The 24,657-nt window shown below is 47.3% G+C and overlaps 1 protein-coding gene across 1 annotated transcript in view; it reads left to right on the forward strand.

Annotated features, from left to right (window-relative positions):
* UBE3C (ubiquitin protein ligase E3C) overlaps nucleotides 1-24,657 on the forward strand; it is a 113,576-nt gene that overhangs the window by 54,150 nt on the left and 34,769 nt on the right. The window contains exons 14-18 of the mRNA XM_039255853.1: nucleotides 8,954-9,058; nucleotides 11,474-11,561; nucleotides 12,521-12,618; nucleotides 14,343-14,475; nucleotides 19,105-19,352. Coding sequence (XP_039111784.1) covers nucleotides 8,954-9,058; nucleotides 11,474-11,561; nucleotides 12,521-12,618; nucleotides 14,343-14,475; nucleotides 19,105-19,352 — 672 coding nt within the window. The remainder of the gene's footprint in view (nucleotides 1-8,953; nucleotides 9,059-11,473; nucleotides 11,562-12,520; nucleotides 12,619-14,342; nucleotides 14,476-19,104; nucleotides 19,353-24,657) is intronic.

Below are 24,657 nucleotides of genomic sequence, written 5' to 3' on the forward strand. Positions count from 1 at the left end.
TTTACTTTTGCCTTCTTTTAAAACCTTGTTTTTACATCGTCACATGCATATTTTAGAAATTGCTCTGAGTACTTTTAGCGACAGGATGAGGTACGAAGAAATTTTTGAAATATTTTCATTTTTGTTTTTCACTAAAAGATCTCTTGCAGATTTCATCTTTTTAATCTCTTGAGAAATTAAGAAAGGCGGGGTAAGGTCATGGATGTAATGCGAGTTGCGTATAAATCATCTGAAGAGACCTTCCCTTCCCCCTGTGGCGGGAGCGGTGCTGGGCCCCTGTGGCGGGAGCGCTGGGGGTCACCCCCACGGCCGGCCCTGAGGGGAGAAAAAAAAAAGATAAAGTGTGCTTGACTTGCCATGAAATTTCTGCAGCAAACACATCCAGTCAGCTAAAATCGCTCGTTAAGGGAGTGGGGGCAGAGGGAGTGCATTTTCCAAATTGAATGCTGGATTTACAGTCCGTTTAATACCCGCGCCCCCTCGCACACTAATGTGCGGCTCAAGTCATCGGCTGCCCCTCCGGGTCTTCTATCACTGCTGTTGTCAAGCTATCTATTTAATTGAAAGAAGTTAATTGAATGAAAATGATCAACTAAGCTTGTATTAATATTGCTAATGGAACTTTCTTCTTGGCCATGTTTGGAGAAAGATGTCAAGCTAGACTTTAGGAAAGGCCCATTAATGCTTGCACTTAACCTGATGGGCTAATTAAGGACTGCTTATTCATCCAACGAGTGCACGATAGTCTCTTTCCAGCCCGTTTCCAGACCATTCCGCCGGGTTTTACAACACATTTCACTTAGGAGCGTGAGCATTAGGAGCAGGGAGAGTAACTGATAATGTTTTGATTGCACTGAACATAGTACTAATGCATCATTGAATTTATAATTTGTGCAGATTGATGTAATATATGTTTGCACAATTTATTTTAATTACCTATCTCTATATTCCCAAGTAAACTTTAAAGGTCATGTGTTGAACCCTTAATATATCCATTCTTAAAGACTGACAATTTTGCAACTTTTCTAAGTTAACTTATAATTCTTATGTAAACTTTTCCTGGATATGTGTATTGTAGTAGCGTATGTGTTTTTCTGTATGTGTTTAATTAAACTCTGGGATCTTTGTTAATAAGTCTTTCCATTACGCAGGGTATCAGGTTTGTGTACAGTATCAGATAATCTCATTATTTTATAGCACCTATTGAGAACTTCATAGTTTTCATACGACAGGCTTATCTTTAGGACTTAGAAATCTCAGAATTTAATAATTCTGTATACGGTATTTCCCCCTGGCCCTATTTTGCTTAAGTAGTAAATGAAAATTCTGTAGTGAATTTTTTCCTATGCCTCAAAATGACTGCCGCTTGATTAAGGATTGAGGTTTTTAGCAACTAGGGTGAAGGCTCACTTTGTGGTATGGGATTATTTTAGGCTTGAAACTGACTTGTTACCAAGACCTGAGTTTAGGACAGAATTGTTTGAAGACAGTGTTGTGAACAGGATTCCTATTCTTTGGGGGAAAAGAAACCTTTTTCATACTATCTGCTCTTGAGCTGAGCCCCCCAAATAATGAAAAATCAAGGCATAGTTTCTGAGTAGAAAGGGTTCTGCTGCTGTTAAGCTTTTCTTTTAAGAAAAAATTATCTTTAGGGGCGCCTGGGTGGCTTAGTCGGTTAAGCATCCGACTTTCGCTTGGGTCATGATCTCACGGTTCGTGGATTCGAGCCCCGCGTCGGGCTCTGTGCTGACTGCCAGCTCAGAGCCTGGAGCCTGTTTCAGTCTGTGACTCCCTCTCTCTCTGACCCTCCCCTGCTCACACTTTCTCTCTCTCCTAGAAGTAAATAAAACATTAAAAAAATAAAAAAATAAAAAAGAAAAAATTATCTTTAATATGAGATAAAAAGAATTCCTTCTCATGGATACTACGTCCCAGACAGTTTCCAAGAGCTCTAAATATATTAATTCATTTAATGCAGTAATTCTGCCAGGAAGATGCTGCTGTTGTCCCCATTTTACAGATGAGGCCGTGTCGCCACCTGTGGTGGAACCAGCATTTGGACTCGGCCATTCCTCCGCCTCCCCCTTGGGAAAGTACAAGAGTAGAATGTGAGCGTTTTTTATGTGTCTTAGTGCCAAATTTGAATTGAAGAATTCAAAGTAGAAGCGATCAGAAAGGTAAAAGCACTTTGCCCGTGATTTCCTGCCTTGCGCTGACTTTGACAGAATTGCAGATGATGAGCCCTGACTCCTCCAGCCCCCAGCCATTTTCATTTTTCAGTCTCCCGATGGTCCTTTCAAACTCATTTCTGTGAGAGGCTCCCTTGGCTGGTCACAGAACATAGAATTTTAAGTGGATAGAGTCATCTTTCTTTGTCACTGTAAGAATTGAGGTCAGTTGGTAGGCCCCGCGTTGACACTGCTAAAACAGTTTATGCATTTATCAAATTTATAAACTCCTCTCGAGGCGTAATTTATAGGTCTAATTACTTGAGCCCCGTGAGGAGCTAGGAAGCCCAGTTGGATATGGCTTTTGTGCGAGCTGTCTGCCTACACAGGAGTCCCCTCTGGGAAGGAGGTGTCTGCGGGAGCCGGGAAGAGGCTTCCGGAGCCTCTCTCGTCTGCACACCTCTGCACGGAGAGAGAGGTCTGCCTAATGAGTGATGTTCACTTTCTTGGTGGCTCTTTTTATTTTTCAGTCTCAAAAAGGATTTTTTAAAAAGTGAATGTTAAAACCATAGTGGCGGTCATCCTGAGGTCACCCTAGCGTGCCTCCGTGAACTGTCAGCGTTAGGCGCACGTACCCCTGTGTTCTTGTGCAGCGTCACGTCCCTTCCCACCTCTGGAGGCTTGTCTCCTTTCTGACTACTGAATAAAATGGTGCTTCGGAAGTAATTTTGTAGTGTCGTTACCATCCTGGAGAACACGATTGTCTTTAAAAATACACCAGTCTCGGGGCGCCTGCATGGCTCAGTCGGTTAAGCGTCCGACTTCGGCTCAGGTAATAATCTCGCGGTTCGTGGGTTCAAGCCCCGCATCGGGCTCTGTGCTGACAGCTCGGAGCCTGGAGCCAGTTTCAGATTCTGTGTCTCCCTCTCTCTCTGCCCTTCCCCAACTCATCCTCTGTCTCTCTCTGTCTCAAAAATAAATAAACTATAAAAAAAATTTTTTTTAAATACACCAGTCTTCACAGGCTTCGTGGAATGTGGTTAACCTCCTGACATCTGGTGGCCCCTGGCAGACGCCTCATGACCTCTGGGCCCAGGCGCCGCCACCACCGGTTATTTGAACACTATTACGGTAAATAATAGAATATGTACAACAGTTGTGTGTATTTCTGAAGGTTTACTTCAGTACTGTGTTAGTTCCTGAGACGTACTTCCTCTAAGGTTTAGATCCAGCACGGAAGGCGTGGTGTGGAGACAAGAGCGAAACATACCAAGCACGTGCGGCTCCGTCACAGCTCTTGCCGCTGAGGTCGGCGGGGCGGGCGGGGCGGGGCTTCTCATCACTCCCGGGCGCGGCGCGCTTGTGTTGTCGCACTTCCTGTTCCTGATCACGCTGGTATCCAAGCATCTCCCGGGGAACAGGTAAAAACAATTGACTGGCTTTACCTGAAATGAATTGAATTAAAACCACTGTCGGTGGTGCCTCTGCCCAGGCATTCATCCACAGGAGATTTCGGGGCTCCTGGGTGGCTCCGTCGGTTAAGCACCCGGCCTGCGATTTCAGCTCGTCGTGACCCCTCAGGTCATGAGCTTGAGCCCTGCCAGCCCACTGACCACAAGGAGCGTGCCTGGGACTCTCTCCCTCGCTCGCTCTCTGCCCTCCTCACCCCCAGGATAAATAAGCTTAAAAAAAAACACCCAGATTTCAGTATGCAGGCAGGGTTAAAAACCATGTGGGGCTCCTGTCTCAGTCGTTTAAGCATCCAGCTTCGGCTCAGGTCATGACCTCACAGCTCGAGCTGCAGCCCCGCGTCGGCTCTGTGCTGACAGCTCGGAGTCTGGAGCTGCTTCCGATTCTGTGTCTCCCTCTCCCTCCCTCCCTCTTTCTCTCTCTCAAGAATAAATATTTAAAAAAAACAAAAAACAAAACCATAGGCCTCACTGTACAAAGAATTCACTTTGGGCAGATAAGTAACCTTTGATCTCAGCAAAAGTGGGCTTACCTATGACTTAGGTCCTGTGTGTTTTGTTGTTGTTGTTTTTTTTTAAGTTTCTCTGCTTTAGAGAGAGCACACATGATTGAGTGAGAGGGGGAGGAACAGAGAGAGAATCCCGAGAAGACTCCATACTGTCAGCGCAGAGCCCGACATGGGCTCCATCCCCCAACCGTGAGATCATGACTGGAGCCAAGATCAAGAGTCAGACGATCAACCCATTGAGACCCTGGGCACCTGGGCGAATTTTAGATTTACACAGGAACTGAGTCGGGGCTCTGGAGTGGCTCAATTGGTTGACTGTCCAACTCTTGATTTCAGCTCAGGTCATGATCCTGCTGCTGTGAGATTGAGCCCCTAGTCGGGCATGGAGCCTGCTTAAAGTTCTCTCTCCCTTGCCTTCTGTCCTTCCCCCACTTACGCACGTGTGCATGCATGCGCTTTCTCTTTAAAAAAATCCAAAATTCTTTTAGTTTTGGTACAGTCATGTTTAGTATGCATGTCTATGCCAGAACATTTAAGAAAATTAACCGAAAGAAAAACTGCCTTCTGATCTCCACCCTGGCTATCTTTTGACCCAGTTCAAAATTAGTACCCCAGTTTTCCTTACCTCTCACAGTCTTTAGTCGATTTATGTAACTTTTTTTTTAACTTTAAATTTTTTTTAATGTTTTTATTTATTTCTGAGAGAGAGAGACAGAATCTGAAACAGACTCCAGGCTCTGAGCTGTCAGCACAGAGCCCGACATGGGGCTCAAACCCACGAACCATGAGATCATGACCTGAGCCAAAGTCAGACGCTTAACCAACTGAGCCACCCAGGTGCCCCGATTTATGTAACTTTTTAATGGTCACCTCCACACTCCTTTCTGATACTAAATATTTGCACAGCAGTTGAGTTTGTGGCCCTGAAAATGCATGCAGAGAGCAGGAATGTGATCAGAGGTGATTTGACATCACAAAAGGACCCTGTTAAAGTTTCATGGTTTCTTAAAATTTGCATTTTTTTTAACTTAGAAGAAAACTAGTTTAAATGGAGGAAAGTGTTTTTAGTTGAATTTAAACTATGGGATTTGACACTTCTAAAGAAGTATTTTGGGAATTGATTCCAGGTTAGTATTGTCAGACTTAGCAAATAAAAATGTCACCCAATTAAATGTTAATTTCAGTGCTCTTTTTAGACAAAAATACATCCTATGCAGTATTTTGGATATACTTACATTTTTTAAAACAATATTTTGTGCATTTTCATACTGAAAAATTATTTGGTATTTATCTGAAATTAAAATTTAACAGGTGTCTTTATTTTTTCAGTGAAATCCTCTCCAAGACTCCTTTTCCAGGTTGGCCTGTGCCAATTCTGACTTGTAAGACCTGCTTTTACACAGTGACTCCTATCTTGAACCCACCCTTGACAAGCCTCGCACTCTCTCTCCCTACCTCTGGCTCTGTTTCTGTCCTTTTTTTTTTGTTGAAAGAGGATCGATGATACCAGGACATTTATAAGTAATATATGATTGCTTCTTTTCTTATACTTAGAATGTGAAAATTAGAAAGGGGCTGTCTGTATTGAAACTTATTTAATTTCACAGTAATTTAAAAGAAAGGAACTTGCAGCATTAATTGCCTCATACATAGCGTAACGTCTGTGACCTGAGAAAACAAGTGTCCTCGTGACCATAGATTGAAAAGAGATGACCCGCAGGAGGCAGTCAGGAGGTTTTCTTCTGGAGTGAGGCGGCCCTCGCCCTGCCCCTCACGGACCCTCCAGCAAGCCTCTTCTCCTCAGTAACGCTGCGTTTCCTCGGCTGTGCACGGGGAAGGCCAGTACATGAAGATGCCAACTTTCAGTGGGATGATACGCATGAGCCAGAAGTAAATGGGTGCAGTTAAATAAACACATGTAACGTGTCAGAAAGCATGTCTTGTTAACAGCTGTGGCGTATTGTGTGCAAATTTCGGCCCAGTATCTGTTCAGTCTGAACTTACTTGAAATACTAATATAGCTGGTTATGAACATGGAAAGATACAAGCTGTGATTTTTTTTTAATTTTGTTTAATGTTTATTTATTTTGAGGAGAGAGAGAGAGTGAGCAGCAGAGAGGAGGCAGAGAGTGAGGGAGACTGAGAATCCCAAACAGGCTCCGTGCCGTCAGCACAGAGCCCGATGCAGGGCTTGAATCCATGAACCATGAGATCATGACCTGAGCCAAAATCAAGAGTCAGACGCTTAACCGACCGAACCCCCCAGGCGGCCGCTGTGTGACATTCTTCACACAAAATGATGTGCTTCTGTCAGTGCTGTCGGAAGAGCATGTGTCTGGGGAGCATGCTCTGCATGCACTGACTGGGGCTTGTCCCAGACAGAGCGCACATGTAGCCCAGTTCCTCGACGTCTGGTCTTTTCGTGATTGTAAAACGTTGCATGTGGCTAACTTAACCCCCGAGCGAGCACAACGGAGCCAAGAGTCGGGGATGACTGACTGCAGGTTCACGCTGACTCACCTAAGCCAATTACTGCTGGTTCAGAAGGGATATAGTTACTATAGTAACTACAGTATGTCTCGTGGTAGGCTTCCGGATGCCACAGGGGAGGTGGAAGAAATTCCGTCAGTCAGAAGGCTGTGCTCTAGGCCCTGAGACATTTATGCTAATATGGTGGTGTCTGCGTGGCCAAACTGCTCACATATTAACGGTTTCCTCCATCCACGGGCATCTCATCCAGGAGGTGTGTCCACATTACAGTGGTCTGAGGGCTCAGCCACGGACCCTTCTCACCTCCTTTTTTTGGCCACACAGAATTTTTGGTATCCTTGGGTGCCAGGATTTGCATGTCATAAGAGAAGCATTGTATTTCTATTGTATATACATGCTGAATTATAAAATGAAAAAAAAATTTTAATGTTTATTTTTCAGACACACACACACACACACACACACACACACACACGAGTTGTGGGGTGGGGGTGGGGGGTAGAGAGAGAGGGAGATACAGAATCTGAAGCAGCTCCAGGCTCTGAGCTGTTAGCACAGAGCCTGACATGGGGCTCGAACCCACGAACCGTGAGATCATGACCTGAGCTGAAGTCGGACCCTTAATCGACTGAGCCACTCAGGTGTCCCTGAATTGTAAATTTTTAAAGGGAAATCTTTAAAGGGAATTAACAATTGAAATTATGCAATCTTGTTTGTCTTGTGGATATATTTGGAAATTTATCATGTTATCCTAATTTTTTTCCTTACCCAAATTATATTTTATCGTAATTCCTTATCCAAATTGTATTTTACTTGATTAGAGGCCATGTGTATAGAGGCCTGGCTGACTTTTTCAGGAAGCATCATTATAGTCTTACTTTCACTGCATACTAGTTGTATGATCAAATCCTGGCTGTGCAGGCTTGAAACTTTGGATTTACAATTTTATGTTGGTTTTATCTTGGTTCATTACAAAGTACATTTGTATTTAATAAAGAATGTCAAGTCTTTTTTTAAATTTTTATTCCACACCCTCCCCTGCCCCATCAGGTCGTTTTTTAAATAGCCTGTGCCGTTAGCTCTCTGTAATCCTGTAGTTTCGAATGTACGGCGAATCATCGGCCCCTAGCCAGTCCCTGAGTGCCCACGAGGTTTGCAGGGGCTCAGCTGGCTTCCTTCAGAGGGCGCCCCCTGCGGGGCCGGAGAGGGGCTGGTGCTCCCAGCACAGGCGGCCCCAACACGCCGAGCGCCAGCCTGGGGCCTTGATGACGGGCATGGGCCCGGCTGTGTGCAGAACCGGGGTGAGAGGCACCCGACTCCAGAGACGCGCACATGGGAGAGACGGAATTGTTGCTGTTTTGACAGATGTCAGAGGTCCACCTAGGACAGGTTTTTCCGCACTCAGTGCCCTTCGCAGAGTGCCTTGTAAGAAAAAATAAAGGCTATCACTGTAGGAAAAAGTTTTACAAAATTGCTATGCTTGAAGATTTCTTACATTTTAGCTCAAATGAGCTAATACATTTCCAAATCTGTGTTTCAGAACTCAATTACCACCTCCTTTGTAGTCAGCCTTTAGCGTGTTCCTGTTAAGCCTTCTCTCTTCACTGGCACTTAACACCACTTTGTGCCTGAAACTCATTCTTGAGGAGCCTGGCTGGCTCAGTCAGTTAAGCATCCAGCTCTTGATTTTGGCTCAGGTCATAATCCCAACGGTTCACGGGATCGAGCCCCGCTCGGCATCTACACTGACAGTGTGGAGCCTGCTTGGGACCCTCTCTCCCTCCCTCTCTCTGCCCCTCCCTTACTCGCTCTTTTTCTCTAAAAAATAAATAAATAAACATTTTTTTTAAACTGTATTATTTAGGGGTGCCTGGGTGGCTCAGCCTGTTAAGTGTCCAACTTCCATTCTGGTCATGATCTTGTGGTTCGTGAGTTCACGCCCCCCGTTGGCCTCTGTGCTGACAGCTCAGAGCCTGGAGCTGCTTCGGATTCTGTGTCTCCCTCTCTCTCTCTGCCCCCGCCGCTCATGCTCTGTCTCTCTCTATCTCAAAAATAACCAAACACTAAAAATAATTTTTTTGATTGTAGTATTTATCTTAAAAAAACACAGAGTCATCTTGGGACCTCAGGATAAGGTGCTCTTCTGTGGCCTGACCTGGCGGCAGCCAAGGGGAGGCCTAGACGGCCCGCGCTGTGGCCTCTCCTGCCCAGGCCACGCTCCCTGGCGAGCGGGGGCAGCAGCCCGCGCTGTGGCCCCTCCTGTGCGGCGGCGGCTCCTGAGCTTGTTCCATGACCCGGCCCTGTTCTCCCTCTGCAGGTCATCACCAACCTCGTGAAGATGCTGAAGTCCAGAGACACGAGAAGAAACTTCTGTCCTCCAAACCACTGGCTGTCGGAACAGGAAGATATTAAAGCAGATAAGGTTTACTGACAGATTTTTTTAATATTTTTCATTACATGTATTTTTTCAGCTTTTGTCTTTCTAGGGAGGATAAATTCTTTTAAATTGGTTCATTTGGTTCATATATTCCTTATTATGGAATGCAGTAGTCACAGTAAACTTTTTTATTATTAATTCTTTGGTCACAGAACATATAGCAGCAGTATCATTGACTTAAACATATACCCTGAGTTCATTATTAATCCTGATTTTCTCCTTTACCCACAAATTATATTGAAGCCTAATGGTTCTTTGTTGCAGTTGCAAAACAGTTTGCTTTAATTGAAAGGTATTAAAATTATTGGTATATACTTAGTACTTAAAGGAAATGGAGCATGTCCTTGATTTTCTAAAGGAACAGAGACAAATTTGAATATTACTAAGATTACTAAGATCTCTGTCTGAAGTAGATTCAGTAGTATAATATGTTTTTAGAAATTTAAATAATGTTAATAAACACCATGAACTGTTTTCATTTTTGTTTGTCAGAAAAAGGTATGATTGTGTTCATTTCTAAATCTCAGGGATGGGTGCAGAGTGGAGGGCATAGAGGAAGCAAGATTATAGAAGCATTAAAGAAAAGAAAACAGAAGAGCGCCTGGGCGGCTCAGTCAGTTAAGCATCTTGATCTCAGCTCAGGTCTTGATCTTAGGGTCATGAGTTCAAGCGTCGCATTGGGCTCCACTTGGGGTGTAGAGCCTACTTAAAAAAAGAAGGAGAAGAAGAAAACAGAGGTGCTTTATTAACAGTTTCAGAAGCATTACTATGTCTGCATGAATCTTGAAGCATGGGGCGCCTGGCTGTGCCCACTGGTCAGGCCGTGAAGCCACGCCCGGCCCGATAGCAGGTGGGACATCTCCAAGGCCCAGGGCGGGGCCTCCGAACATTTACCACCCAAAGGAAACAGCCTTTGGAGCTATGGGGTGTCTTGTCACTGGAGAGTATGGGGACCGCAGGAGGCACCGGCCCTTCGGAGTAGGTGTAGCAGACTAAACGTCAAATATGCTTGAATCTCCGAGTTACGGGCACCTGGCTGGCTTGGTTGGAAAAGCACGGGGCTCTAGATCTCAGGGTCGTGCGTTCAAACCCCACTTTGGGTGTAGACATTACTCAAATAAAACTTTTTAAAAAGTGTTTTAGATGTTGGAAAAAGAAGAACGTGATTGGCCATCTTATCAGCAGAGGACTCACCTTACTATTTCTGGCACTGGTTTAGAAAACAGTAGTCGCGCATGGAGTCTGCCTTTCCCTCACAGACATCCCGTTCCGCGGGCTCGTGGTGGTGACGTGAGACCCTTCTCGGGGTGGGGGTGGCCCACAGTGTGTGGAGAGGCCACTTTGGACCTGGAGTCACACAGTCTGCAGTTGTGACGAGTCGGCAGTGCAGCCGGCACCCTCAGGGTGCAGGCCACGCGGGGACGTGCTGAGACCCGGCTGGAGGCCGCGGCGGACGAGGGTTCGTGCCGGGTGCCCCTCGCCACGCCGCCGCTGCACCCAGAAGGCTCGGCTGTGGGAAACAGCAGCCACAGGCAGTGCCTGGTGGTGTAACTGGTCCCTGTTTCGGCCTCCTCGCCTATCACAGCTGGCATCCAGACCTGCGGCCACCCGCCTGGGAAGCGTCCTGGCCAGAAGCCGACCCTGGACGTGGGGAGGCCTCCTGACGGCGCTGCATGTGTGTGCGGGAAGCGGGCCGAGGCACCGTGGTAGCGCCGAGGGGGCGCAGCGGGCGCGGCCCGGGCGGGGGAGCCCACGGAGCGGCTGGGCTACAGAGTGCACATGACTCTAGCCTACTGGATACTGTTTTTAAGTTACGAGACGCTGAATATTCAGTAATAAGAATCCATTAGTTCTTTTTTTTTTTTTTTTTTTAATTTTTTAAATTTATTTCTAGGAGAGAGAGAGAGAGACAGCGTGAGCAGGGGAGGGTCAGAGAGAGAGGGAGACACAGACTCTGAAACAGGCTCCAGGCTCTGAGCTGGCAGTCAGCACAGAGCCCGATGCGGGGCTCAAACCCACGAACCGCGAGATCATGACCCAAGCGAAAGTCGGACGCTTAACCGACTAAGCCACCCAGGCGCCCCAAGAATCCATTAGTTCTTTAAGTGGATGCCTTTTCGTGTAGAAAGTGATCACATGACAGTTTACTCTGTGCACCTGTTACACGGCGTCGACTAGAACAAGCAGAGAGTCCCCCGGGTGTGTTACACTGTGGAAGTGTGAAGGGGCAGCCAGCTCGGGGGAGAGGGCGGAAGAGGTAGCCTGCAAAGGACATGAGATCAAAGAGCGGGACCGGCTGACATTCAGTACGTGTAAGACATTGATTTAGTTCCCATGTGACACGTTAAGGGCTGTGCCACGGCACAAGGCTGCCCTAAGCAAGGCTTGTTGCTCCCGCAGGTCACCCAGCTCTACGTTCCGGCTTCCAGACACGTGTGGAGGTTCCGGCGAATGGGGAGGATCGGCCCCCTGCAGTCGAGCCTGGACGGTGAGTTCTCTGTGGCCTCGTGTGCTCCTCTTTCAGTTCAGGGGTGCGGGCTACATCCTGTACCGGGAAACTCACTCTTTTCAGTGTGCTGTTCTGCGATTTTTGATAAACACATGCCACCATGATCAACGATATACAAACCATTCATCATTCCAGAAATTACCTCATGTTCCTTTGAACTTAGCCCCCGCCCGGGCCTGGCCTCAGCCCCTGACAACCACTGATTTGTTTTTGTCCTGGTAGCTTTGTCTTCTCCAGAATGTCTTTAAATGGAACCGTATAATGCGTAACCCTGTGAGTCTGGGAGGGAAAAGTCCGGGCAGACCTTGAAGACTTTGTGGGTTCTGCTCTCAACCACTGCAGTAAAGTGAGGTGTATGTTGCAAAACGAGTCAAATGAAGTTTTTGGTTTTGCAGCACATGTAAAGTTTAAGTGTGCAATAGCATCATGTCTAAAGAAACAACATTCATACCTTCACTGAAAAATATTTTTAGGGACGCCTGGGTGGCTCAGTGGGTTGAGCCTCTCACTCTTCATTTTGGCTCGGGTCGTGACCCCAGGGTTGTGGGATTGAGCCCGGCATCGGGCTCCGTGCTGAGTGTGGAGCCTGCTTGGGATCCTCTCCCTGCCCTCCCTCGCTCGCACTCTCTCGCTCTCTATCATATTAAAAAATACACTTTTAGCCAAAGGTGCTATCATCTGAGTTGTTTCAGTGACTGGTAATCATGGATCATGGATCACTGTAACAAACATAATCATGAAAAAGTCGGAAATATGTAAGAATTCCCAAAACGTGACATGAGGGCGCCACATTGCAAGTGCTGCTGCGAATGGTGCGCACAGGCGGCTGGGCGCGGGGTCAGCACAGAACTTCCCTTCGTAACACGGTGCCGGCCAGGTGCCACAGGGTGGGCGCACCCGCACCCCGCACTCAGCAAAGGCTTTACAATGTGTTGCAGTGGGTTTGGAGTCCCCGCCGCTGTCTGTCTCTGAGGAAAGACAACTCGCCATCCTGACAGAATTGCCCTTTGTGGTTCCATTTGAGGAGCGAGTCAAGGTACGCAGTTTGGTTTCTTCACAGGTTGCGCGCGTAGTGGTCCCTCACATCCTTTCCGTGTTGAAGCGACACCGACCAAAAGTCTCCACAGATGCCTGGTGCCGGGCTGATTCTGTGGTTTTTAGTTTTCTCCTCAGATGGTGATGGTTGACAAGGATTTGTAGCAGCATATTCTGGGGGCGCCAGGGGGTCGCACCCAGCTGAGCATCTGACTCTTGATCTCGGCTCAGGTCACCATCTCACGGCAGGTCGGACCCTGTGTTGGGGTGGGGCCCGCGTGGGATTCTTTCTGCCCCTCCCCCACTAGTGGGCACGTGTGCGCTTTCTCAAAATAAATAATAAAAACTTTTTTTAAAAAAAGAGCATAGTCCAGGGGCGCCTGGGTGGCTTAGTCAGTTAAGCGTCCGACTTTCGCTTAGGTCATGATCTCGCGGTTTGTGGGTTCGAGCCCCGCGTCGGGCTCTATGCTGACTGCCAGCTCAGAGCCTGAAGCCTGTTTCAGTCTGTGACTCCCTCTCTCTCTGACCCTCCCCTGCTCACGCTGTCTCTCTCTCTCTCTCTCCTAGAAATAAATAAAACATTAAAAAAATTAAAAAAAAAAAAAGCATAGTCCAACCAAGTACCTCCTTATATAGACTTGAAGGATTTTTCCCTTAGTTGTAAGTCTAGCTCAAAGCCATTACACCAGTCGTGTTACCATGGGAGGAAGAGGTCCTTTGTCTCGTAGATTTCATGTTATTTTAAAAAATGTATATTTTTTGAAAAGATACGCTTCTGTACATTATGTTGAAGTTATTTATCACAAATTCTGTAAAAGAGACTTAGGTAGTTACATTAATTTCTTGCCTGGTCATTTTTGACTAGTGTACAAAACTTTGTTTATCTGTTTTGAGATTTTAAAATGTTTTGTTTGTATTGACAACAATACAACTTAGCAAATTTCTAAAAACTACCAGGCTCTTTTTTTTTTTTTTTTTTTTTAAGTTTATTTACTTAGAGAGAGTGACCTGGGGAGGAAGAGAGAGGGAGAATCCTAAGCAGGCTCCCTCGCTGTCAGCACAGAGCCTGATGCAGGGCTCAAACCCATGAACTGTGAGAATATGATCTGAGCTGAACTCTGCAGTGGACACTTAACTGACTGAGCCGCCCAGGTGCCCCTTCCCGTCTCTGTTAAGTCATGGTTTCAGGAGGGTAATTTTAGTGCCCACTTTTTATAGGATGAGCAAAAGGCTAAATTTCTTTTAAAGCTATTGGTGTTTCTTTATTAAGACACTCACACTCACACACACTCAAACACACACACACTCTTTCACACAGCACGAATGCAACATTGCATAGCTCCTGAGCTCCCTCTACTGGATTTTTAACATCAAAGAAAAATCAGTCGAATTCCTCCAGTACACAGCTTTGCAAAGAAAGCTATTCTTTCTTTTTCTGTTACCTGGGTTTTTCTAAAGGGTTTGGAAACAAAGTACTGAACATATACTACAGCATGAGACCTTAAAACCTGTTGTGAGATGGGGAAGAGGAGCAAGATTACGGGTACACAAAGGTCACACACTTACCGATACGGCTGCAAGTCCATATTTGATACCTTGGCTTTTAAAATTCTTTTCTGAATTTATGGAGACAGAAAACTTGAGATTTATTTAGCAGTTTTTTGTTGCTTAACTTTATAACAGAGTCTTGTTGCAGATAACCTGACAGCTTCCCCTACTCGTTAGATCTTTCAGAGGCTGATTTATGCAGATAAGCAGGAGGTGCAAGGGGACGGCCCATTTCTGGACGGAATTAATGTGACAATAAGAAGGAATTACATCTACGAAGATGCTTACGACAAACTTTCCCCAGAAAATGGTACGTGTGCGTGCGCGGTGGGGGCTGAGGGGCTGTTGTAGAAGCGGGTCCTCGCTGAAACGTTAGTGCCCTTGTCTCGCTCTGCACTGATTTCTGTACACAGGAGGCGTGCTTCAGTGTCGTGCAGAGAGACCGGAAGGGTCTGTGGTGTCGCAGCGCTTCGGGTCGCACGTAGAGGTCAGGGACACATTTGGCTCGTGTGAGCACGTGACAGCCAGCGTTAGGCGTGGTTTACTCATCTGTATGGTCATCATCTTTCCTTCAGAGCATGGGACCCCTGCTGCTGCATTCAGGCAGGGCCGGACCGGTGCAGGCCACAGCGGAAGTTGGCAGCGCCTGGGTCACGGCTGCAGGACACGCGGGCGGTCCAGGGGCAGAACCTTGATTCAAGTAACATTTTTCTTACGGAGCTAATCTTCTTCTGTGGGAATAACGGAGGGCGGCCAGCATCAGTCACCGGTCCCTTCCGCCCCAGGTCCTGTGTGCAAGGGTTCGGTGCTCACATAATGTAGTTTTCTCACCTGCTCTGTGCCAGAGCCCTCTGAAGCCACAGCGCCGCCGCGAGCGCTCCGCTGTCCAGCTTACTGTCGCCCCGCATAGTTTGTTTGTAAGTTTTACATGTGAACGGGACGAAATCCGGTACTCTGACTCAAGCCCAGCACACTTTTGAGAAAACCCGGACCTCCTCCCTCAGGGCTCCTGGGTCCCCATGAGTGCGTGAGAGTCACCGTGCTGTGTCTCCCACCCAGCCCGGCGCTTGCGCCGGCTCCGAGTCTTTATCCTTGTTGGGCTCGAAGCTGCTTCTCAGTAGTTGTGTGTTAGATTTGTGATCGCACCTAGGGAAAATTCGAGACGAAATGATAAATTTGCCAGTGACTGGGATGTGGTGACAGCAGCAATGAGGCGTGGGTGGCGCTGGAGGGTGTCAGGAAGGGCAGGCGGCTCGTCCCACACAGCTGCTCCTGTGCACGCCTGCTCACTCCCTGCACCTGCTGCAGGTGGGGCGCCTCGAGATGCCGCTCGCAGCGGTTCCAAGTCAGCTTTAAAGCCATTTCATGTAGACGATTTGTAAAGACATTACTAGCCAATTAGAACAAACCCCAAATTTCCTAATGAATCCTTAAGCTTAAAGTCATTCAAAAGTTGATCCTACTCAGGGCGCCTGCGTGGCTTTGTCGGCTAAGCGTCCGACTTTTCGCTTGGGTCATGATCTCGCGGTTTGTGGGTTCGAGCCCCGCGTCGGGCTCTGTGCTGACTGCCAGCTCAGAGCCTGGAGCCTGTTTCAGTCTGTCACTCCCTCTCTCTCTGACCCTCCCCTGCTCACACTCTCTCTCTCTCTCCTAGAAATAAATAAAACATTAAAAAAAAAAAAAAAAGTTGATCCCACTGTCTGTCCCTAAGTGTGTTCTGATACTTGTGCTGAGTTCAAGCGATTTGGAAAAACCTTCTCGTAGTACTTTGGTTACAATGCTTTAAATCTCCATGGATGCTCTGAGTCAGGCCTCCTTAATAAGACTTTTCAAACCATGTGTTAAAACTGGTATTTCATCAGCGAGAGGAGTCAAATGTCATCTCCAAATGTTTTGTTTACTTTCCGGGATATTGGTGTGAAGTGCTTTGTTGACTGATCATTTACGTATAATCAGTTAATATGATCACCATGGATCATCTAGTCCTTAAAACAAATCAGTCCTTCCTTCACAGATGCTCAGCGTCTGGCATCTCAGAACAGGTGTCTGAAGTGTGGGCGTCGGCCCGTAGGAGGAGAGCTGGCTGCCCTGGGCTCACGGCTGTGGGCTGTGGCCAGAGCCCTCCCTGCGCGGTGCTGCCCCCAGTGGGGGGTAGGGGGGCCGGAGCAGTGATCACCTCACTCTCAGGGTTGCTGTGGCTCTGGCCGTCATCGCTCTTCTCGGATGAGAGTCTAGTAGGGCCGGCCCTGGACTGTGCTCCCTCCCAGGATCCTTGGTGTGTTAGCTGCTGTGGTTGCATTTGTTTGTTTACTGGGCAGGATTTACTACATTGTTTTCCTGAAGAGGAAATGGTAATAGCATAAAATCAAAGTAACATTTCACTTAGGGTTCTTTTTCCCCACTAAAACCTTAGTATGTAAATAGATGTTTTAAAACTCGTCCATAGAAACAAGTAGTGTCACGATACCTCGAAGGCCGGATTTGATTCTGAAAATATTATTATTATTGTTATCATTACATGTTCTTGTTTACAAAAATGAGCTTCGGGGAACCACAGAAACTCAGTTCTAGCCAAAGTAGAGGGGTGAGTGCTGATTGCCCACTGAGTCTCCAGGCGATAATGACACTCCCCCCCCCCCCCGCCTACCCTGAGACTGTTGAGGGGGGACTGTGGCCAAGTGTCCCCCACCTGCAACATTTGTATGCTGAGAATTGTTACAAAATGTGCTGCTAACTGCTAATGCTTTGAAAAACATTATATATGACAAAGAAATGCTTATAGTTCATCCTTTAAATTGGGTATTAGAAGGAACACGTAAGGTGAGAAATACCCAACTATATTTTTGTGTTGCATGTACAATTATCTGCTTAGATTCCTTTGGGCATTTTACCTGGATCTTGAGACTGAACATACTTTGTAACCCTGTTGATCAAAGTAGATGCAGATAACATACGTGTGGAATCCCATCATCACTGAAAAGCATGTTCTTCCTGTGAGCATAGGTCAGTTTTAAACACAGAAGAGATGGGGCACCCAGCTGGCTTGGCTGGTAGAGCATGCGACTCCTGATCTTGGGGTTGTGAGTTCGAGTCCCACGTTGGGTGGAGAGATTGCTTAAAAATAAAACCTTTAAAAAAAATAAAAATAAAGACAGAAGAGAATATAGTTGAGTATAAAAGCCTGTGCTTTGCAGGCAATAGAGAGATCTTTATGTTGTAGCACCCCCGCCACAGTGTTAGCTGTGTGTCTTTAGATAAATAAGTTGACCTTCCTTGTCCTTGGTTTTCTCACTGCAGAGTAGGGAGAATTCCTAACCCAGAAGGTTGTTAAAGGACTTGAAGTAATGTGTGTAAAATTCTCGCAGGGTGAATCATCATTGATCGTAATCCCTGTACAGAGTACAGGTGAGGCTGGAACCAGGTGGCTTACTCTGCCTCCCTCGCTTGGGGTGGGGTGGGGGCGGGTAAACGTGGGCGTTTCCACGGAGCTCACCTGCAGCGGCTCTGTCGTCGCCTGCAGGATGGGGTGGGCCTGGCCGGTGCCAGCCAGGGAGAGACGGGCTTGCTGCCGCTGCCCACAGTGGGGCTGCGCCCCCGTCCATACGCGAGACCGTACTGGCCCTGTTGGGCCACGTGACTGACCACCGCCGGGTTCGGTGACTTCGGAAGTATCCGCACTTGTCCATCGCGGTGTGGGAGGCTCGGCCAACGACGCGATCTGCTAACCCTTTCCCAGAGTGCTTTCTAGAGGTCCTCTGTCCCTTGGGACATCGGCCTCACGGGAAGCCTGAAAGATGACAGCTGCTCCTGAGAGCCCAGGAGCAAAGCGGCACCGTGTGCTGACCGGGGCCCCGAGCCACCCCGAGCTGTCGGCATCGCCCCGGCCCCGCCCCGCCCGCTCCCGAGTGGGGAGAGGTGAAGGACAGGTCAGCTGCTTTCTCAGACCCGCACCTTGGTCAGGCCTGTCCAGTGAAGACCACCTGGTTCTGGCTTTTGGCAGAATCACTTTTTTTTTTTTTTAATTTTTTTTTTTTTTAATGTTTTATTTCTAGGAGAGAGAGAGAGAGACAGCATGAGCAGGGGAGGGTCAGAGAGAGAGGGAGCCACAGACTCTGAAACAGGCTCCAGGCTCTGAGCTGGCAGTCAGCACAGAGCCCGACGCGGGGCTCGAACCCACGAACCGCAAGATCATGACCTGAGCAAAAGTCGGACGCTCAACCGACTAAGCCACCCAGGCGCCCCTTGGCAGAATCACTTTTATTGGCTGGTATTCGGGGCCTGTGTCCCGAGGCCCGTACCGAAGGCCACGTATCATCGCCAGTGAGTCCAGGGCCCTATCCCTGCTGACAGCAGCACTGTCCTCTTGAGGACCTGTGTGGAAATTTCTCTAAGATAGCACGCATAATTAACCAACTTCACAAACGTTTGTATTTTAATCTTGGCGGCGCACCATCTCCGGAGAGACTGCCGCCCTCTTCAGCCGCGCACTGTAGAGTCTGGGGCTCCGACCCGGGCTCTGGCGGCCCTGCATCACTCACCTTTCTCAAAGGCTCTGCAATGTTCATTGCGCCGATGTCTTTATCCGTTTATGGTTTTTGCCTTTCCTGGTAACAGCTGCTGTTCCCCTGATGTTCTTAGGTGCTTAGTCCCCTCTCTCCTAGTACAAGTCTCCTTGTATTTTAGAGTGTCGTGAGCTTTAGGGTACGTGGGATGACTTTATTTGCTCCTGAACACTCCGTTTCCCCTCACCTCCATTGGCGCCCTTGGGGGAATTACTGGTCAGTCTATTTCATCATCTGTTTTTAATCTCATTGATTGTTTTCAGTCCTGCGTGAAACTATCTCTGATATTCTTGCTCCCCTTCCCAAAACTTCCCGTAGTAATACTAGCTTGTTTAAAATTTTTTCTCCTCGCCCCCATTACCCCTCTGTCGTCACAGAGCCCGATTTGAAAAAGCGGATCCGCGTGCACCTGCTCAACGCGCACGGCCTGGATGAAGCTGGCATCGATGGCGGCGGGGTTTTCAGAGAGTTCCTCAGTGAGCTGCTGAAGTCGGGGTTCAACCCCAATCAGGGGTTCTTTAAGACTACTAACGAGGGCCTTCTGTACCCCAGCCCAGCTGCTCACATGCTCGTGGGAGACTCCTTCGCCCGACATTACTACTTCCTGGGCAGGATGCTCGGAAAGGTACCGTGTTCTCAGACCACGGGAGGTTGAGGTTTTGTGTTTCCGTGTGGACGCTGTCTGTTTCACTGAAGACCTTTATTCAGAATTACTGAGGTAATTTTGCACGGTATTCTTTTATGTAGTAACTGACACTTCATCGTTATATGTCACACACACGGTAGCCACAAGCATACAGTATTTGTAGAGCACGCAGAGCCCGGGGACACAAAACATAACCTGTATGCGGTATTGCTGGCTGTCGGGGTGTGTGCTGGAATTACTAGAATGCTCTCTGTTGCTCTTGTTGCTGGCATTACAAGTGGCTCTTCAGAGGTTCCGTTTAGAGTGTCTGAGGCGGAAGGCCACTGTCACTGGGGATGGGGTAAGTGCTACATAAGTCATTGCAAATTCTAGGAAAATGGGCCATTTCAAGATGACGTGAGGGTCATGCTGTCATGAGCAGCACGTCACACACCCGCCGACTGTCCACACACGGTTTACCCTGTACTGTAAATGACAGGAAACCTTCATTCTGCAGCCTGGTGGGAACTTCTGTTTAATGGTGAAACTTTGACAGCCCCCCGCGCTCCTCCCCCCCCATCTCACGGTTCTGGAGGCTGGAAGGTCGCCATCCGCACGCCACGGGGTCTCCTCGGGTGGGGACTCTCGTCCCAGCTCACGTCGGTGCCTTCTCACCGTGTCCTCACATGCTGGAAGGGGTGAGAGGCTCTCCCCGGTCCCTTTGAGAAGGACGCTCATCGCATCCCTGAGGGCTCCCCACATGACCCCGTCACTGCCCGAGGCCCTGCCTCCTAATGCCACCGCCCTGGGGACACAAGCACTCAGTGTGCCGAAGGTGGGGACAGCGGGCCAGGGGCTTTATTTAAACCAAGGGTGGCTAACTGCTTTCTGCAGAGCAGATCCAGTCCAAAAAAGAGATTGGGTTTTCTTTCTTTTTAATTGAATACTAACATTTTTTAACATTTTTATTTTTATGTTTATTTATGTTTTAGAGAGAGAAAGAGCATGAGCGGGGGGGGAGGGGGGGGCAGAGAGAGAGGGAGACACAGAATCTGAAGCAGCTCCAGGCTCCGAGCTGTCAGCACAGAGCCCGATGTGGGGCTTGAACCCATGAACCGTGAGGTCACGACCTGAGCCGAAGTCAGGCGCCCCAACATTGTCCATTTCTTTTTTTTTTTTTTTTTATGTTTGTTTTTTTTGAGAGAGAGAATGCGAGCTGGGGAGGGGCAGAGAGAGGGAGACACAGATTCCAAAGCAGGCTTCAGGCTCCAGCTGTCAGCACAGAGCCTGATGTGGGGCTCAAACCCATAAAGTGTGAGATCATGACCTGAGCTGATGTCACACGGTTAACCGAGTGAGCCACCCAGGCGCCCCACGTTGTTCATTTGTTAAATTGAGTTGTTTGTCTTATATTATTAAGTCCTTTATATATTCTAGTTCAAGTCCTTATCCGACATGTGATTTGCAAGTATTTTCTCCCATTCTGTGTGTTGTCATTCACTTTCTTGATGGCTTCTAATGCATTTGTTTTTCTTTTGTTGCCTGAGCTTTTGCAGTCTTGTCTAAGAAACTTGTGGTCACACGGTTTAAGCCAGGGTCGCAGAGATTCGTAGCTGCGTGTGTTCTGGAAGTTTTGTCATTTTGGTTCTTACGTGTAGGCCTCTGCTCCGTTATGAGTTAGTTGCTGTAGACGCTGTGAGTTGGGGACAGCCCTTCTTAACCATTTGTTAAGAAGACTGACCGGGTGCCTGTGCCAGGAGTCATTGACCGTGAACAGAAGGGTTTATTTCTGAACTCTCGGTTGCCTCACTGACCTCTCTCTGTGCTGGCATGACACTGTGTTGATTGCCGTACCTTTGCAGTCAGTCTTGTGCGGCATGTGTACTCTGATGACGAGAGGTCACGGCCCTGGGACCCGACCCAGCACAGGGCTGGTGGAAGGACACCAGAAGGTGCTGGTCCCGGAGACACGTGGGCAGAGGACACGCCGTCCTCCGCCACTGGTCCCACACGGGGCGGTGTTGGTCACGCAGCTCTTGGCCTGGGGGCGGCCGTGCTTGACCCCACCGCCACGGCGGTCCACCTCTCGGCTCCCCTTCCGTTTCAGACACCGCCCCCAGACGTTGGCCTGACGTTCAGGTCCTTAGCGTACGTGTCAGATCATCTCACTTCATTTTACCACATACCCTGCCTCCCCCCACGACACAGTGTGCTGGCTTTGGGCTCGTTCTCCCTGAGATCCCCTCCGCTCAGCTCCCTCTGGAGCTTTCATAACTCATTTCCTGAACCTCTTTGAGGTGACACGTAGTCCTTTCTATGGAGGTGAGCCCACGGATCTCCTACAGCTATAATAGTAAAACCAAAATTTAAAATAGTAAACAAGGTGAGCCTTTATATTGCTAGACTAATACCCCGTAATTAAAAAAAAAAAAATTTTTTAATTTTTAAGTAATCTCCACACCCCGTGTGGGGCTTGAGCTCATGACCCCAAGATCGAGAGTCATGTGCTCTACGAACTGAGCCAGCCAGGCCCCCCGAAATAGCCCCTGAGTTAGGTGGTTTTCACACGGTGCAGTGTCAGGCAACAGAGTGGTCTCATTTGCATGAATTAAATCTTTTTTTTTTCTTTTTTTAACGTTTATTTATTTTGAGGGAGAGAGAGACAGAGTGCAAGCAGGGGAGGGTCAGAGAGAGAGGGAGGCACAGAATCCAAAGCAGGCTCCAGGCTCTGAGCTGTCAGTACAGAGCCCAATGCGGGGCTCGAACTCATGAACCATCAGATTGTGACCTGAGTCAAAGTCAGAGGCTTACCTGACTGAGCTACCCAAGTGCCCCTGCATGAATTAAATCTTACTAAAATTTTATATTTTAATTTTTTATTTATTTCTGAGAGAGAGAGACAGCATGAGCAGGGGAGGGTCAGAGAGGGAGACACAGAATCTCAAGACAGGCTCCAGGCTCTGAGCTGTCAGCACAGAGCCCGACGTGGGGCTCAGACCCATGAACCGTGAGATCATGACCTGAGCCGAGTTGGACACTTAACCGACTGAGCCCCCCAGACACCCCAACACTCCTCTGCTTTAATGTGCATCTCTTCACACCAAACTCCAGGGACTTTCACCCAAAAATGGAGTTTATGTGAAGTGTATCTCTTTAAAACATAGTGAGGGTTAGATAAAATCAGTGACAAAACTATAGTTATTTGAGGATGGTAGATAATTTAGTTTCACATATTTGAATTTTTACTTATATAATTTTCTGCATTTTCTGGAAATTCCTAGGGGAATGCTAGTTTCTAATAGATCTGATTATTATCTGATTACAAATGGTTAAACTTTGTACCACCATGTTAAAAATTGTCCAGATATAAGTGAGTGCAATAGTATAGCGCTAATAGTGCGGTATCTGAACATTAAATCCTTAGCAGAAGAAAATTGTATATTGATTGATTATGATATTTATTGGGTCATAATGTATTTAAATTTTCTTTAATGCACATGTTAGTGATTGTTTACCGTGACGAAGTGCAGAGAGGCCTTCAGGAGCAGTCCTGCATGGCAAGAATTACCTCATGTCACTGGTCACTTCTCAATTAAAAGTTCCATTAGCAGATGGTTCCTGCCTCTGGCGTGGGTCGTGATTGCATTTCATCGCCTGTAAATCAGGCTGTGGACAGGGAATAAATAAACAGCTCAAGGATGTGGTAATGTCATCTTGAACTTTTTTTTTTTTACAGATAGAAGCACCTAGGTCCATTTAAACCAATTAAGTTCAGAAATTTATTGAAGGAAATCTTTTATCATATTTGAATTTTATTTGAAAATGGCTTTTCCCTCTTGCTTCAGAATATTGATTTAATTGGAACAGGATGCCTGTAAATCAGATTATTTGCTAATATCTCGGTCATATATTTCAGATTTCTAATTAGCAGACTCACTTCCACGTGGTTTACAGTTTTGTATTTTAGGAGAACACAGTGTGCATTTAGTGTATCATAGAGTGGAATAGTTAACAGTCTATCCTGAAATTTTTGAGAGTTGGGAAAATTCATTTTTATATCTTTGGGGTTCCTTCACAAAATGCTCACCAAACCTACTGAGCCTTTAATAAAAGTGAAGACTGAAGTGAGTATAGTGATGTAGTTACCCTGGTCTTTAAATGGCGAAGCTTCTCTTTTATGGTATCTTGTTCTGAACCCTCAGGCTCATTAGGGGTCAGAGTGACTGAAGCTCCCTCATCGGATTGTCACTGGACTAAGTGCTCTTGTCTCTAAAGTTAATAGATCTTTCCCCTCAGGTTTTTAAACATAATATTCAGCCAGTAGTTGATCATTCTTTGCTTAATGCAAGCCTTCCGATCAGTGTTAAATTTTTTTACCTTTGGCATCAGCACGTTCCCCGAGCAAGCTCTCTCTGATCTCCCGGCTCTACACGGTGGACGGCCCATTAGGAGTCTGCTCTTGTTGACCTTCAACTTTTTGTGGAAGTGGAAAAAAGAAAGATCATAATAATTTACAGATGATTATTTTATTTGACTCTTACCCCCTCTGAGAACTGTGCCCTTAAATCCTTCCAGCTTTCTAATAACTCACAACTTACATTCTTTTCCTATAAAAACAAAGTGTTCATCAATCTGAAGATGGTTCTTCTTGTCAGTTAAGGTCATGGTTTCCTACCCAAGTTTATTTCTTCAAACTTGAACGTGATATAAAAATAAGTTAGATTGTGCAGTAAAAATGACAAATGTGTTCCAGAGCGCAGTTGACTGCACTGCCTGAAAGGATTACTGTCGTTTTAGTCCCGTGGAGGTGCTCACCAAAACCCTTGCTGCTGCTGCGTAAAGTGGACCTTGCTTGCTCTCGAGACGTCCCCTGTCGTACCCCTGGCACACCCCGCGCTAGTTAGCCTCGCCCGGTACTCCTGCAAGGCCGCCTTCGTTCTCTAGGCCGCGCTGAGTGGCCACAGACTTGCTGCCCCTGCTCCAGCGTCCGCTGCTCTGGTCTCGTTTGTGCAGTAGGGACAGTAAATACTAAAAAGTAAAACGTAGCCCATTTAAATTCTTCTGAACATTCAAATACTAATTTAAAAGTAGTAAGTGTATTTTTATGAAAAGCAGACCAAGGAAAGATACATATCGTCACTCCTGTTTCCAGAATTGCGATCGGCTTCGGGAGGCAGCAGGCGGCCCTGAGCTGAAGGCCCTGAGTAAGACCAGGCAGACGGGGGTCCTGGCTTCAGCAGCCGGGTCTGAGCGGAGCCGCCATGGGAGACGAGTCAGGTTGCGACGACCTCCTTGCCCTGGGATT

Source organism: Hyaena hyaena, unplaced genomic scaffold, assembly GCF_003009895.1.
Source record: "Hyaena hyaena isolate Hyena2069 unplaced genomic scaffold, ASM300989v1 scaffold_548, whole genome shotgun sequence".
In the NCBI taxonomy this organism is placed as follows: Eukaryota; Metazoa; Chordata; class Mammalia; order Carnivora; family Hyaenidae; genus Hyaena; species Hyaena hyaena.